Raw genomic sequence first — 15928 nt, forward strand, 5'->3', positions numbered from 1 at the left:
TCCTCATAAGACTTGCGCTCGAGGGGACCCCCCCCACCCCCATTCCCTGCGCTGTGAGGAGGCTCGGGCCGCGTTCCGAAGCCGCACCGCCCCCGGCATCTTGTGTGTGAGGAGACCCCCCGTCCCCGACCCCCGGGGGGGGGAGTCACCGGCCTCTCCCCGCCGCCGCCCGGCCGTGAGGTGGAGCGGGGCGGGCGTTAGGACGAGGCGGGGCCGCGGCCAGCACCGTCCGGCGGCGGCAGCGCGGGCTCCGGCGGGGCTGCTGAGGGGAGCGGGCGGGACGGCGGCGGCCGCCGGGCGAAGGCGGCGAGACATGACCGTGGGCTGTCGGTTAAGACTCCGGGAACGAAGCGAAGTAGGTGGGTGAATTTACTATCGTTTCTGTAATGGGCGGCTTTGCCACGCGTGACAGCCGCGGGGCTGGGGGCTTCCCGCCCGTTTTTCCTGCCGGCCGTGGGGGAGGTGAAGCGGTCACCCCTCAGCCCGGCGGGCCGGCTCCTTCCCGCGTGGTAGTGGGGAAAGGGCAGCCGGAGGGTAAAAGAATTGCTGGGTGTTTTTTTTGCCAAAACACACGCAGAGAGCGGAACGCAGCCGGTGGGTGAGCCAGCGGTCTTTTCCCTCACAGATCAGCTCTCGAAAGGGCCGGGCAACTTTGGAGGGTGGCGTGGTGTACCCAAAACAGACCTGTGAGGTTTTTTAATTTTTTTTTTTTTTTTTTTTCTCTTGAGGCTTAGTGTCTGAAGCAAAAGAAAAAAGAAATCTCCCCGAATGTGGGCTGTGAGTCACTGATACTGCAGAAGCCATTATATCCCGTTCTGATAGAAGAGCACTTTGGAAATTTAATGTTAATTATTGACACGGGATTTATAAATAGAGTTTATAATGGAAACACCGAGAGCCCCTAACTACCAAGTATGGCTATGATATGAAGGAGTTTTAAGTGCCAGATAATTACAGGACCTCTGCTTCCAGCTGCCCGTAAGGAAAAACTAATGTATGTTCATCAGTGAAAAACAGCGAGAGCGAGCGTTTATTAAAAACGCTCTTCCCTATTGCTGACTTAAAATCAGGAATATTTATGAAATTTGAGTGTCTCAACTTGTGCGTCATGAGGTGCACAAACTTCACCACTAGTGGAGATGCAGGAGCAAACGCAACTGCTGCGCTGCGGGATCCTCTGCGCCCCGTCTCTGCCGTGGGCTGGTGAAGGGAACCTGTCGTTGAGCAGCGCGGGTGTCTGTGAAATGAGGGGGTGGTTTCAGTACAGTCAAGAGAAATGGTGCAATCTGGAGAAACTCTCTCGAGTTTGGGACGTTTTGCTGTCGAGTTTCAGAAGAGAGGCTCCGTCAGCAGACTTGGAGCCTGGTTTTGTAGCTGTGCTGTTGGGCACAAGTGAGACGAGGGTAGCTCTGCTGCTAGTCCTACTGTACTTGGTGTGTGGGGAGACGTGCAACTTGGGTTGCCCTGGTTAAAGCTGTAGTATTAAAAAGCAGAATTATTCAATGCAAGTCCTATTCATTGCTAGTTTGTATGTTCCACTTATTTGAACTCTTTATTAATAATGTTTACGCATCTACTAAATGACAAACAAATGCAATGAAATTCCATGCCCAGGAGGTCTGACCAAGAACCACTGGTCTTGCCAAAACCAGCAGGACTGGAAAGTCCTCTGTGCCCTTAAAGAGCAGGCCAGAAGACGCTGTGCATAAGCATTATTACTAAAATATTTTTATGCTTTATAGAGATCTTTTAAATATTTAAAAACAGCTGTAGTGGAGTGCTTGCAAAAGTCAGGGACAGTTTGTATGCTTGCAGTATTATGTTCCTGTTTCCCATTAATGAGCAGCTGTTGTTTTTTGGGGAGGGTGGGAATAAGAAAAAGGAAAAAAGAACTCCAGACCCTGTATGTGCGTGTGGTACATTACTTGAGGAAAAATAGGAGATTCTGGTAACTGAGTTTCTATACATTTCTGTAGGCTTTGAAATTGCTCATTGGAAACCACTAATATGTAAGGTTCTGATCTTGCAACATTTGCTCATTTAGTCTCTTTGTCCCTGTAAAAGCCGTGAGAATTTCACAGTTGAGTTTATTGGTGTCAGGGTTGTGGTACTCCGCTTAGTTCAGGACGGGTTGTAGAGGCTTGGCACTCTTAGTCACCAGTGCCACCCTCTGTTCATTGATGTTCCAACTGGACAGGTAGACCTGCCTCATACTGCAGTCCTCTTCGCAGTAACCCTTTTTTTTTTGTGGTTCAGAAAGGAGACATACAGAAATGTAAGTTGTCAGGACAAGAAACTGAAAAAAAAAAGGCGGCTCCAGAAGGAAAAGGAAAACTTCCAGTACGTTTTCCATGCCCAGTGAGCAGGTGTTTGTGGATCACCAGCCGTGCTTGTTTCAGGCTGTGCTGAAAATGTTTTCCATGCTAATACGCCAATGGTTTGTATGACTTCTCAGCCACGGTGTAAAGAAAAAAGATCTTACTTTCACTGGTGTCCTCCTTGCTCGCTGTATCTGCTGTGTTTTGTTTTTTAATTGTCAGGGCAAAGACTGTACTTGCTGAAGTTTCTTTTGTGGGGGTTAGCATGCAGAGGCACATACTATTTACCTATAAAGTGGGAATATTTCTTGTACGCAGCAACAGTGAAGTTGGTGGTTTCAGAATGCAGCATGTTGAGATAAATGTGTTAAAATGCACCCTGATTCCTTCCGTTTGTATGGATACTTCCCCAGCCACACGTAAAACCATTTGTCCTTGCTGTGTTAACTTACTCTGGGATGGGGCTATAGTTACAAGTTTTAATAATTCTCCTTTATTTAACTTCCTGTTCCTGTAACACTTCTTGTAAAACTCGTATTGTTTCTTACAATGGAGTTAGGAATTCTGCTAAGTTCAATATTCTCACTAGAAGAGATACTGGGTAGTCCTGTCCAGTCCAGTAGTACATTCATCTTGCCCTGGGAATTATCTGTAGATACCTGTTTTAACCCAATTCCTGTGTAAAGTTTACACAAGTGATACCAAACTTCAAACAGAAAAGAAGCTAATGCTGGTTACATGCAGCTTACATTGCTTTTTTACTATGTACAGTGCTGTTTTTTGTTCATGAACATTGTTGGAACCAGGATTGAAAAATAAGACCTTTGTAAAAATTGGCAATAAAATGCAGTAGAAGTAGGAAGAGAAGATGTCTCGAGCTGCATTTCTGCTTTCTGGTCCAAATATTTTTAATTATGGTTAAATTAGTGCTGATGTCAGAGGCTCTTTGCTCTATCTGGTCACTTTTACGGCAGCAGGAAGTGAAAATGCCTTTATCTTCAGTAGGCTGCATAATTACAACTTTCCTTCTTTGTGATGTGTGTAGTTCTGGGGATCTGTAGTTGCTTTCTTTTCAGTCTGCAGTAGGTATTGCTTGGGTGAAACTAACACAGCAGCTGCTCTTAACACAATTAACTCTTTGTCTTCTTACTTCCAGGATCAAATGGGAGATGATGCTTCACACTGTGCTTTGAAATAGTACAACGAAATATGTGTAGTTACCAAAACAATGGCTCTTTTCCTTTAAACATCTAGGAGCAATAGGACTAAGATATCTGGGTGACAGCTTTTGCTTCTTGCAGTGCCTGTGATGGGGAGAGCAAGTGATGGACCTTAACTTTATGGATTATTTAGAGCTCTTGATGGTGGAAGTTTTTTACTTGTTTTGAAAGTGAGAGCTTTAAAGCATTTGCAATAGCATCCATGACATATTGATAACTTTATAAGCTTTTCAAATATATGTCTGATTTTCTTGTACAACATATGGAAGTGATCTCTGCCAGTTTCTTCCTGAGAAGTAGTTGAGCTATGAACAGCAAATTTTTGTTGCACCTTTAAAAGAGTAACATGGACTGCTTTTCATTAAACCATACGTTTAATAGTATGAGTAGTGTATGCTTGTGTCAAGTAAATGATTTTAAAAGGTTATTTTTTTTCTTCAGTCAGAAACTTGGGAAAAAACTAGATAGCTTCCATCATAGGCCTTTGGAAATAATCCCAGCCTGTATCTTTGTGAAATGACTGACTTAATAGAAGGTTGTAGCTAGATAATTCCTCTGGCCTTCATGGCTCACCTATTAGGAAACAGACTAATGGAAGAGTCACAGGTAAGGTTGGCCTCCTAACAGCTGTGCTGAGAGGCAGATTTTCCTCTGAAGTAGGGGTTGTGAAGCACTGCCTTTGAAATTTTGAGCTTTCCTCTTTAATTGCTCAAAATGTAGCTTAAAATGTAGTCTGATTATAATGGGTGAATGAGGAGAAAAGTGGATGGGACTGACTCATCTTGCAGACCAAAATGAAGATGGTCTGTGCTGAAGAAATGGCTTGCCTCCGTCTCCAGCCTCAGCTAAATTTGCAAGGGCTTTCCTTGTGGGAGAGCTTGCAGGGAGACAAGAATACTGAAATATTGTAACTTCACTGGTCAGTTGTCTGCTGCTTCAGCTTTGCCTATTGAATCACCTCTGCTTTAAGTCATGGTCAAGGCTTAAAGCAGTGTCAGGGTCACTGGACAGTCATATGAAAGTCTCTGGTGAGGGCAAAAGGGAGAGGAGGGATGGCTTCGAGCAGAGGGTGGCTTTCCTTATTGTAACCAAATTCTTTGGTTTTATTAGCAGCCACTGGTTCCTCTGTGGGGCTGACCCTCCACTCTGCCGAGGCTTGTTGAGGCGCTGCCCTGGGTGAGACAAAGGGGATGTACTCAGACTGTGCACTGACAGGAGTGGTAAAAACCAGGAAGGAATCACCCTTTTTATCTCCTTCTGGTCTTCTGTGTCCACATACGCTTTCCTTCGAGGCTGTGTAGCCAGTACGGAAACTCTCCGACCACAGTAGTCTGTACGTATCGTACAGTGCATACGTATGTATAGCACAGTACATGCACTCCCAAACTGAAAGGCCAGTGGATTACCTAGTGTTGGCACCAGTTCTTTTAGCAACATAGAAGTTCTCATGGAAATTGTTCTCAGAAATATTTAAGGAATGAGAATACTTTGGAGGGACTCCCTAAATATTATTTCTTGCCCCAGCATTCTCTGTCTGACTTGAGCTGTAAATTTTACTAATCATTCAGTTCTGGTTAACTACAACAGTAACCAAATTCTGTATGTTTTACTCTGATATCCTCTACTGAGCTTTTTTTAAAGTATAAAAATGCTTATATTTGGGTTTTAAGAGAATTTACATAACTATGGGATGAACATAAAAAAGAACAAAATACCTGAAATGAAAAAACAGTGAAATCTCTACCCTTGAAATGGGTGCCCGAGTGGATGCTGCACTTCGAAAATTGAGTATCTCCTGGGCCTTTAGGTTGTTTGGATTTGTAGTGCCTTTCAGATGACCAAACCCAGAAGGTGAACAATGACCAGCAAAAGCTTGAAGAGATGAAGTACTATCTAGCTCTAACAATGAAAGAAGAGCTGTATTGATATTTAATTGATATTCTAAGCAATGCTTTTTTTCTCAAATGACATTCTGATTTATTCTTCCTTTCTGCCTACAAAGGTGTGAGTATCAAATTCACTGAAGTGCACCAAAATGAAATCCTAGTGAAATAATAGGCTGATAATTATCACCTCTCAGTTAATTTTCTATATGTTTTTCAGATCTGCTCTACAAAACAAGATGTGTTGGCAAATCGTTCTGACCATGTTTGTGCTATTGGGTAAGTTACTAAAAAAAATAAGTCTGTTGGAAATCATGTAGAATGAAGAGTAATCACCATTTCTGTTTTACAGTGGTGTTTCAAGTCATGCTGCTGATTAGTATGTTATCACAACATGCAACTAGAATGTACAAAGGACCTGATGTTATCATTGTGTGGAATTGAAATGTTGACATTCTCAGGGTTGAGCCTATGTGTCTTATCCCAAAAAGCAGTGCAACTGACTTTTAAGATCAGAAAACATCAGTAGAAAGTATGTGGTGAGTCAAGATGCATTCAAATAAAAGCCCCAGTCAAAATTTGATAAGGTAGAAGGTCATGGGCAGTTTGTTTTGTTACCTTAATAGGTCCAAAAGCAGAAGGGAAAATCCTGGTTCCATCAAAACTGCAAAGTTTCTGTTTAGTTCAGTGTAACCAGGGTGTCACTTTGAGTTTGAGCTCTGCTTTTTTAGTTAGCTGACATTCCTGCTTTCATGTGCACAGTGCTGTTAAAGGGTGCTCAATTAACTGCAAATGTTGGGTATAATAAACTGGTTTTCTAATTGGGAAATGTCTGTAACAGTATTGGTGTATGCTGTTCAGGGACAGCTGGTGTTTGCCTTTCATTTTTTTGATTAAAATAAGAACTATTTAAAGACTTTTGGTGATGATGCTCAGGGAGAAAGCAGATGCTGTAATCCAGTGAAGTTAGTTTCAAAATTTGTGTCATCTTGTATCTTCACAAAAGATGAATAAATCATTAGATTTCTATATCTTTTCTATATACATATACATCTTTATATCTATCTTTTCTATATACATATGCATCTATCTTTATCTTTCTATATATGTGCCTTTATCCACTCAAATACAATTATCAAATACTGTGTTGTTGACATTCTTTTTTTAAACACCTTATGTAATCTAAACATATTGTGTACCTTTTAATTAGAAAACCTGGATGCCTCAGGGAGTTTTCATTAGGCCTCAGAGCAGTTTGTCACTACCTGATGGCCTGTAATGACCGAAAGTCAATGTATCTATTGAGTGGCCATCTCTGTCTGATTCTGAATAAGCAAATAGCCATGGCTGGCATCTTTGTAGCCCTGTTAACCCAGACATGAAATAAGCCACTATTTGAGGGACAGAACTGTAAGTGATGGCCTCCTGTGTGTCCGTGTCATGGACAAACGGTTACACCTGTAGCAGGAAAACATTCTTAATGCATGCTGCTGTTTATTAATGGATATTTAAGAGCTATAGCAATCCTGTGCTAAACGTTCTGTATTGTAATGAATTATAGTTCTTTTTTTTTTTTAAGACTTCTGCAGAAGTGGTAAGTGGCTGCATGCATTTTGACTTTATAGGATTTAATTAATCCTGTGAGATTGTCTGGTGTGATATGTGAGGGGCAATCTTTAGAAAAAGAGATGACTGGCAGGAATCTCTTCCCACCCCCCAACTGACGCTGAGAATTGGGTAGTATGTTAGTTATCTGTCCTGCTTCATAGGCAGTCATGTCACTTACTCTTTTGTCCTTTTTTAATCATGTATTATGGACTAATAGTCTGTTCGGTCAACTGAATCCTCCGCATGCAGACAGGAGGCCTAATGAAGCTGATATTTACAGAGGCACAAACTCTGTTAAATGAGAGTGGAGGAAAAAGCAGAACCCTTCAGGGGTCTGGCAATACAAAATCTGTGTAAAGAGAAAACAAGTCGCTTTAACACACTGCATAGTAACGAAGTGTCTGCTTTTAAGATAGCATGCATGTACTTTTTTAAAAGCTTTCATTTTGTGTTTTTATATTATTTAGCTTATGCTTATGTGCTGTTAATCGAACAGTGGTAGAGAAATGCAGTTTTTCTTGTTTTGGCTATGCAAGGCATACAGCATCAATTAATTTCTATCTAAGGAACTGCTTAAAATATTTATGCCCTTACTAAGCTAAATGCAAAGTGAACAAATGACCCACATGCCTTTCTGTAACTAGAGCTTTAATCTGTGAAATTCACGCAGTGTTTTACAGTAAGCCGTTTCCAAAACCGACATGCTCATCATTCTCAAAATCATTGTTAGCGTAATTCAAGCTATGACTTACCAACAAGAGCTACAATTGTGGTCAGAGCGATTTTATTTTGAAGAATCTCAGTCTGATGGAAAAGATTATTCTTTTCCTACATCTCATTTCTCAGATAATGCCCTGGGGTTGCATGGTCACATCCAGTCATATATTCTTGTAATACTATTCTTTGGTATTTAACAGTTACAATGTGACTATGTGTTATATTTACAATGGGATTATTTTTCCTGTGGTAATGGAGCTGTATTACAAGAGCTGGATTGCAAGTGTCCCAGCGCTACAGGGGGAGGTGAGACTCATACCTGTATCGTGTGTGAACTTAGGTTTAGGATTCACTGTATTTTGAATTAGTATAAGCTAATTTCCCCAAATTGATGCTTCCCCTACAGTCTTGGTCTTGAATTATTTTAAGAGGTTGAAAAAAAGTTAGGTGTAGTGACTTTGGGGGAGAAGGCTGGCATCTGTCAATTGTGACACCAGTTCAGAGGGGATGTTTTTAGTGATTTTTTCTGCAACTCAGAGAATAGTCCCTGGAAATAGTCTGATTTTTATGTAATGAACATGTTTCTATATAACATCAGCCCCTGCCTTTTAACTGTCAAGTAATATGAACGTTTTCTTTTATTTCCAATATCTTTGCCTTTATATTTGCAGACTTTCTTCAAATGGCAGTTGCCCACTGTATGGTCCATCAAATTGCTCCCAGGAACTTTACATTACCCTGTATGCTGCTGAATGAGACATTTTTGAGTCCTTTCTCTGCTGGAGTGGTAGAGAGCTGGTCTGGTTTGAGGACAGACCATGGAGCATCCGAAACCAAGCCTCCCTTGCTAATGAATGAAGAAAGTTTTCTGTGTTGCCTTTGGAGTGATAGCGACATTGATTGTTCTTTGTACAGAGCAAGCATGCAAGCAAGGAAGTTTATTCCTTCAGAAATAAGTATCTCTGCTTCACAGGAAATAGGTAGGTTTTCCGTTCAAGGGCATAAGAAGTTACTTCTTCAAAAAATGGTTGGGGTATTTTGTTGTTTGGGAGGAGGGGGAGTGGGTTGTATTAATGGGTATTTGTTTTTATCCAGAGCAGACAACATAGTATGGTAAAATCCTTCCTCACAGAAGTCTGTGGTGGAAGATGAAGGAGATTGTATAGCAGTTTCAAAGGGGAAAAAAAAAAGTTGGCTGCCTTTCTAGGGAAATTCTGAATAAAATATGTAGCACTGCATATAAGGATGTAAGCCCGGATCTTCAAAGGTGTTCAGACGCTATGAGAAATATTTTAAATATTTTTGTGGATATGGGCTTTAAACTCCTTCAGGAGGCGGGGGAGATGGAGAGCAAGTGCCATTTTTTTCTGCCTGGATTGTGATGCCTTAGTAAATATCTGTACATGGATTAGATTGAATTATTTTTTTCCTAGGCTGTTTTTCTCCTCCTGTAAACCACAGTCTCTGAGCAGCATAATGGCCTGTTGGCGTACTGCTATCAGTGGCAGGAATCTCATTGACCTCAGCAGAGTAGAATTTCATTTTACAAGAACTGTCCCATGGAACAAATAATTCTCTGTTAGAGACTGCCACACTAAATTTGTTGCTGTCGTGTATGCAGTACAGCTGCATATATGTGCACAAAGTGTATGCAGTACAGCCACGTAGAGGCTCTACCAGTTAACAGTAGGAAAACCTTCAACCAGCAGCAGCAGCTTAATTTCTTTCTTCCCCTTATGGCCTTGTCCGTAAAGCCAGGTAAAATATATTCCTTCTCTAATAATTAGAATGCAGCAGTATCACATAGGTTGTTAGCTGTTTAAGGGCATATACTGGTGCCCAATTCAGCAAGGATTATTTGTAAACATTTGCACACTTGTGGTCCAGCCTCATCTTTGTGAATATGTTACTTGTCTTCTCTTTGTAAGTGAATTTTATCCTGGCTCTTCAGTTGGTTTTGGTTTTGGTTTGGGTTTTTTTGTTTTGTTTTGTTTTAATGTAGTTCAGAGATGTTTAATCCTTTTCTTTTGTTCAGATTCAAATTGGAACATTGAATGCTGGACTCAAGGCAAGCTGGACCTATTAGTTTGTAGCCTGCGGTTTTTGAAGTTGTACTTGAGAGCCGACGTGAAGGCTAATCTTTCATATGCTGTGTAAGTACAAACTCTGTTAAATTTGTCACTGTTAGCATTAGAACTCTGAAAGCATTTTCTAAAATATAAACATTGGCCTCTCAAGCTCGCAGCACAGTGTTAGCATTAGCTTTGCAAGCAGATGATAAGTTATGTACCTTTGTCTTATCTAAAAGTAATCTTGGTCAGTATGGAAAGTTTATGTTTCTGTCTTCAAATGAGAAATAGTTGGAGTGGAGAATCCCCCTCCTCTGTCCTTCCCATGTTTCTTAAAATGCTTTAATGAAATCAGTGTTGACTTGCTAAGATGTCTTTGCTGTTACAGTTGCTTAATGTTAATCTTGGTTCTGCCTTTTTTGTGCTTTTGACCATAAAGCTCTCTCTGTGGAAGTGATTATGTTACTTTTGCATTTAAAACAATGCCAAATGCTACTCTAACCACATTGATGCCTCTGAGAGACACCCACCTGTGCAGTTGTCACTGTGGTAAATATTCTCTGGAATGGTAATAGATGGTAATCGTCCTGACTGTGGGGTGGGCAGGTCTTGTATACATGACCTGCTTGATTAGATTGTAAAAAGATCTATTTGATTCCACTTACAAAACCACACTGGTTTTTCTGAATTACGGATAGGTTGGAAGGAATAGCATGACCACACAGTCTTAATTTCATTAGGAAACAGGATAAACATAAATAGTTGAATTAGCTGAATTTACAAGTGATGACTTCTACTTAAAAAGCCAGATATCACTTGCCACATATTATCCCTGTAGTCAGGGTAGAAAGCAGGTGTATTAACTACTAATAAATATGGTTGTTTAGTTGACATAATACTCTAAAGCTGAAATCACATTTTGAGTGGGTTCCCATTTCCAGTGTTCCTCATTACTTTGATTTCTGAAATACCATTATGTGTGTGTTTGTGGGAGAAGTACGTCTGACTTTGCCTCTGTTCCGTCCAGCCTCAACTGCAATAGAAAAATCTTTGCCAGTAATCCTAGTGTAGTAATCTCTATATTGAATTTTTTTGGTATGCCTAACATCTGTGGAACAACAGATTCGAGTCCCAGCTGGGATGAAGACGTTCTTTGTGTTATGAAGGGAATTCAGTGAGTGTCATGCAATTATGAGAGCAGGCCCTATGGACTCACCAGAGTCCTTGTGGCATTTCTGTATTTGATTACTTTTTGCTGCAAAGGAGAGATGCAGTGCAGTCCCTGACACTGGAGAACTTGTTTCACTTTCCAGGTTTCATATGAATATTTTTCTTTTAGGGTCCCTGTGTTCTGGGGGAACAGCTAGCAAAGCATTTCAGATTTTGGTAAGGTGACAGGTTTCCCTGCTGGCTTGCTGATACCTTAACATTTTATTCACATGAGCCAAAATACCTTGAAAACGTTCCCAGTTTTAAAAATATGCGTTCCTGGCATGTGTTACTCCCTGGGAGTCTGGAGATCAAGCCAGAATTCTCACATATAGGACAGGCAATGTACAAAAATAATGACCTAGAAGAATCTACAACAAAAAATCTTGGGTCTTCAGCAGCTTTTATTATTTTCAGCATTAAAGAAGTATCCTCTTATTTTACACATCCACAGTTTGCCTGCTTGTAAATGATATCAAGTTACTTTTGAATAGAAAATGTTTTGTTCTGTCCAAAACAGTGTTATGACAGTATTCTGTAAGAAGCTCAAGCAAGGGTAATAATAGGGCTTTTACCTTCCCTAGCAGCATGTCTTTGGGAGGAGAAAGATTATTCTGAAACTTAATTAGACACATTAGGTTGATTGTCTACCAAAAGTGAATGATCTTTCCAGTTGTATGTATTCTAGGAATGCTGTAAACCCTGATGGTTAATTACATTAACTGGAATCACTTAGCCTTAGGGATCCTTTCGTAGTGACACAGATGAATGCTGCCAGTTTAATTTTGAGCACTGATTATAATTTGCCCTTTCAGCGGATGGTGATGTATATGGTGTACTCATATTTCTGACCTATTTGAAGTACCTGTGAGGCTCTCCTTCAGTTCTGGGCCTAGGCTCCCATGCTCTTAAGGATAAATCATGCAATTTGCCTCAAGACTGGTGACTTAGTTGAGTGCATCAGTTACGCATTGAGCCTTCTTCAGCTGGAGAAGCTGAATATTAACCTTTCATTAGAGACTTATCCTCTCATGAGCTTGGCAGCCATCAGATGTTCTGCAGTTCAAATAAGTATTGTCCTAGAGCTACTATATATATAAAATATATTGAGATATAATTATTGAAAATCCTTAGAACCTCAGACAGCTTTGCTCCATCAATTCTTAAAAAAGGTAGCACTTGCACAAACACAATATATAGAAATATTGAAAGGAGAGTTACAGTGGTGACCTTATTTCTGATACACTTCAACATAGCTACCTAAATGTGATGATGTACCTTTCCTGAAATTAGAGGAATTGTAGAAGTTGATGTATTTCTTCCTAAAACAATTTTGACCTTTTGTTTTCGGTTAGGTGTTCCAGTTGCAAGAAATTGATTGAAATTCACTAAAGACATTCTGCAGTGTCTGAAGTCTAGAAGTTCATCACAGGGCCACAGATTAATTTAGCATAAGTAACGACACCTTCTGAAGTATGGTTGAATTGTGCACCAAAATACAAAACATTTAGGAGGTGTTAACTTAAGGTGTTGACTAAAAGAACTATTTGTGCACAACTGAGAAGTGCAGTGTTTGGAGTGGAAAAGAAGAGCAACCCTTGGGCACATGCCCTTGTTGCAATGTTAATTACTTCTGTGGTTCAGGGCATGCAGTACATTTTTATTTATTCCCCCCCCCCCTCTTCTGCAGTGTCTTATGTTTTAGTCCCGTGTTTCCAGCTTAAAGTCACATTGCCTTTGCGCATTGTCCCTCCCTTCTCTGCCAGCTGTTAAAACTTTAGTCCAGTTCACTAGTTTTCAATTGAATCTCAGAGGTGGGCTCTGGTAGTCCGTTCACAGAAGTTCATATGCTTAGTACCTATCTGGTTTTTGCTTACCTCTCTGTGCCAAGACAAAGCTCTCCAATTCCAGCAGCCAGCACTATAAAACTGAATGGGGACATAGTATATACTCGTATATTTTATAAGCCCTCTGTCTTTCCTTCCCCCCACCACAATTTGGATCTGGCTTAGATCTGATCACTGTTGCGCGATGTAAAGTGCTTGTTGAACCAGGATTTATAGCTTCTCTCAGTGTGCTGCAAGTCTGATGGAAAAACTCCAGTTTTTAATAGCCCATTGCTTTAAGTTTACCCCAAATTTCTCCTTTCATTCTACTGAATGAAGTCACTGACCTCTCCTGAACTTGTGAGGGCTTTATAAGCATGAGCTCCTCTAAAGTTGGTATCCGCAGTTTAGGAACCACGGTTATTCTGTGACTGGATCCATCTGCAGCCAAACTGAAGATGACAGGCTGCTCGTGCAATCCCAGGCTGCCACAGTTCTCCAAAATACTTTGGCTTTCTGTTGTTTTACTTGTAATCAGGTCTCATACATTTAGCCCAGGCAATTTGGAGTAAGTTGATGTGGAGGCCTCTCACAATTACACCCTCCATTGATCTATTCTCTTATCCCAAACTCAATTTTGTGAGATAGTCCCTGTGTCTTGCCAGTTTGCGGAAATGCAGAGCTCATTACCCTGTTTTTTAGTATCCAGCTATCTTCCTCCAGGAGCAGACCTGGCATCTGATAACATAGCTTGGTCTTTCCCCTTGCTTTGCCCTGGTTGCCTGCAGAAGTGGTGAGCTGTAAGAGAAGTCTGCAGCGTAGAAGTGAGATACTGGTAATTCTCTGTCACAAGGGGTGGAAGACCTGCCTGGCATGGAGCCACAGGATTTTCCTCCAGGATTTTCCTTACACTTGCATTCCTACACACAGCATTTTATATAGTAAACAAATGAAAAGGTTTGTATGGTGGGAGCAGGGAGAAATAACAACCTATGCCTGTTTACTCCCAAATAAGTGGCCTTTGAAACACAATATTGGCATAACACAACATGGGGAGGAGCTCTCTAGCATTATTTTTTTTTTCCCTGTACACAGGTGGTCTTCTGGGTGCAAATGAGCTCAGTTTGACAGTTAAAAATTGAAATAATTATTAGGAATGATTAGGAGAAAGATGGGGGTGGAGGTAACTGCTTTCCAGATAGATCAGATTAAAGACATGGTTTGCTGAAAAGACTACATTCTTATGGATTGATTGTGGGTTTTTTGAGACTAATAAAATCTGCGAGCAGCAATAAAAGGCAGAGAAACTTAAAAGAAAATTCTGCGAAGTCTTTGAAAGGAAATTCAGGAGAAAGAAGTGGAGCCACAACTATAAAGACAAAAATATTCCGAGTAATTTAAAAGCTGTATGTCTGCCAGATACCATCAGTATAAGGTTCCATAATTCTTGTGTCCTAAAGTCTATGAGTCCTGGTAAAAATTATTTTAGGAATGTCAGTATTGACTGACTGTAGCACTAATAAATGTAAACTACATATGCATATGAACCTGCATAGCTTATGGAGTCATTATTGCAGAGTACAGGTGCTATGAGGGCATAGTGTTATTGAAAATCCTGGTGTTAACCAGCTTCAAAGAGTTTCCTAAAAACAAGGTGGATGCATAATGTATGTGTGGTGATCAGTGAAAGATAAGGGGAATGGGGCCCCGATTCAAGGAGATCCATGTGTGTACATTGTGGGTTCCCTTGCAGTCCCAGTCAGCATGATTTGCATGCGCTCTTCCTCATAATTCGTCATCCTTTTGTTCGCTTCCAACCTCTCTTCAATTTTTGACCTTTTCTTTTTTAAGTAGGGCAGATTATGGTAATGGGATCAGTGAGTCATGCCCATTTCCCCTGTGCTCTACAGTCAATTAAATGTACTAGATACCAAGTTGACTAAAAACAAAAACCAGAAAATCTTGTCCTTTCTTCTCCTACAATGTAGAGTTCTCTGCCCTCCCTGAATTCAAGTGTTACAATGAGTCATACCAACTATAAAACTGTTTAAAAATTTTACAGAAAGGTTCTTATTCTATTAATTTCAATTTCTTTCTCTGAATTAGTAAAACAAAACCCTTACTATACAGAAATAATTCCAAACTTCAGAACAATTCAAAACGTAAGCTTTTTTTGTAAGGATGAAATGTCAAAAGCAGGAAAGAATCCAGGATGGTTTAACTTCAGGATTTGCTTTGGCTTTGCTACTGTGAGAAGTTTGGCCACAACGTATTCACGCTATTAAATTCACTACCTTAAGGAGGCCTGTGTCACCAAATACCTGCAGTACACCATAAACGTGTATCTGTGTTTGAAAGAGCCCAGAGAATATCTGTGGAATAGAAATGATAATGCAGAATACTTCGGGGAACTGCTGGTTGCTCTTAGGATAGAAGCAGCTTTGTGCCCACTTGTGCAGTATTTATTTCATAAATTGAGAACAGTTTGACTGAAGTCAGTGGAGATTGAAAACATGTATAAAAGAGTAATCATGCACAAGGATTTCTCTAAAAATGCCTGTAAAACATACTTGAAAAGCATTTGCATACTCATGTGTACATGGGAAATAGTATGGGTCCTCTTCGTGCAGCTGCTTGTAGTCGACCCAAGGAAAATTGTATATGTTTCAGAGATATAAACTAAATGTGATGGCCCGTATTTCAATATGAATGTGTATGCTCTTTTGGTATCCTGTAAAACATTAACTGTCATTAAGAGACATCATGCATGATTGCTTGCATCACTATATGCTACTTACTTTGTCATTTATTTCATTTAAAATGTATTGAAATCATATTGTTAGAAAATCTGATTAAACTCTTTATGAAACTTACTTTATGCCCATGCAGCTGTTAGCTTCTGAAACTTCAAAAGGTTATCTTAGACCATACAGTTTTTGCAGTGGATTATGTAATCAAAAACCATGTATGTTAAACTCTCAAGGAAGGAGGGTTAATAATAATAATAATAAAAAAAAAAAGCTTGAAACTAAATCTGAACATTAAGTCAAATTCAGCTTCATTCTGAGAAGCAATAAA

General features: G+C 40.3%; 1 protein-coding gene across 1 annotated transcript in view; it reads left to right on the forward strand.

Annotated features, from left to right (window-relative positions):
• The first annotated feature begins 226 nt into the window (after positions 1-226).
• LEPR (leptin receptor) overlaps positions 227-15928 on the forward strand; it is a 46058-nt gene continuing 30356 nt past the window's right edge. Inside the window, exons 1-4 of the mRNA XM_075037312.1 lie at positions 227-359; positions 5642-5700; positions 8418-8726; positions 9782-9899. Of these exons, the coding sequence (XP_074893413.1) occupies positions 5661-5700; positions 8418-8726; positions 9782-9899 (467 nt within the window). The 5' untranslated portion in view covers positions 227-359; positions 5642-5660. The remainder of the gene's footprint in view (positions 360-5641; positions 5701-8417; positions 8727-9781; positions 9900-15928) is intronic.

Source organism: Buteo buteo, chromosome 10 (assembly GCF_964188355.1).
Source record: "Buteo buteo chromosome 10, bButBut1.hap1.1, whole genome shotgun sequence".
NCBI lineage: Eukaryota > Metazoa > Chordata > Aves > Accipitriformes > Accipitridae > Buteo > Buteo buteo.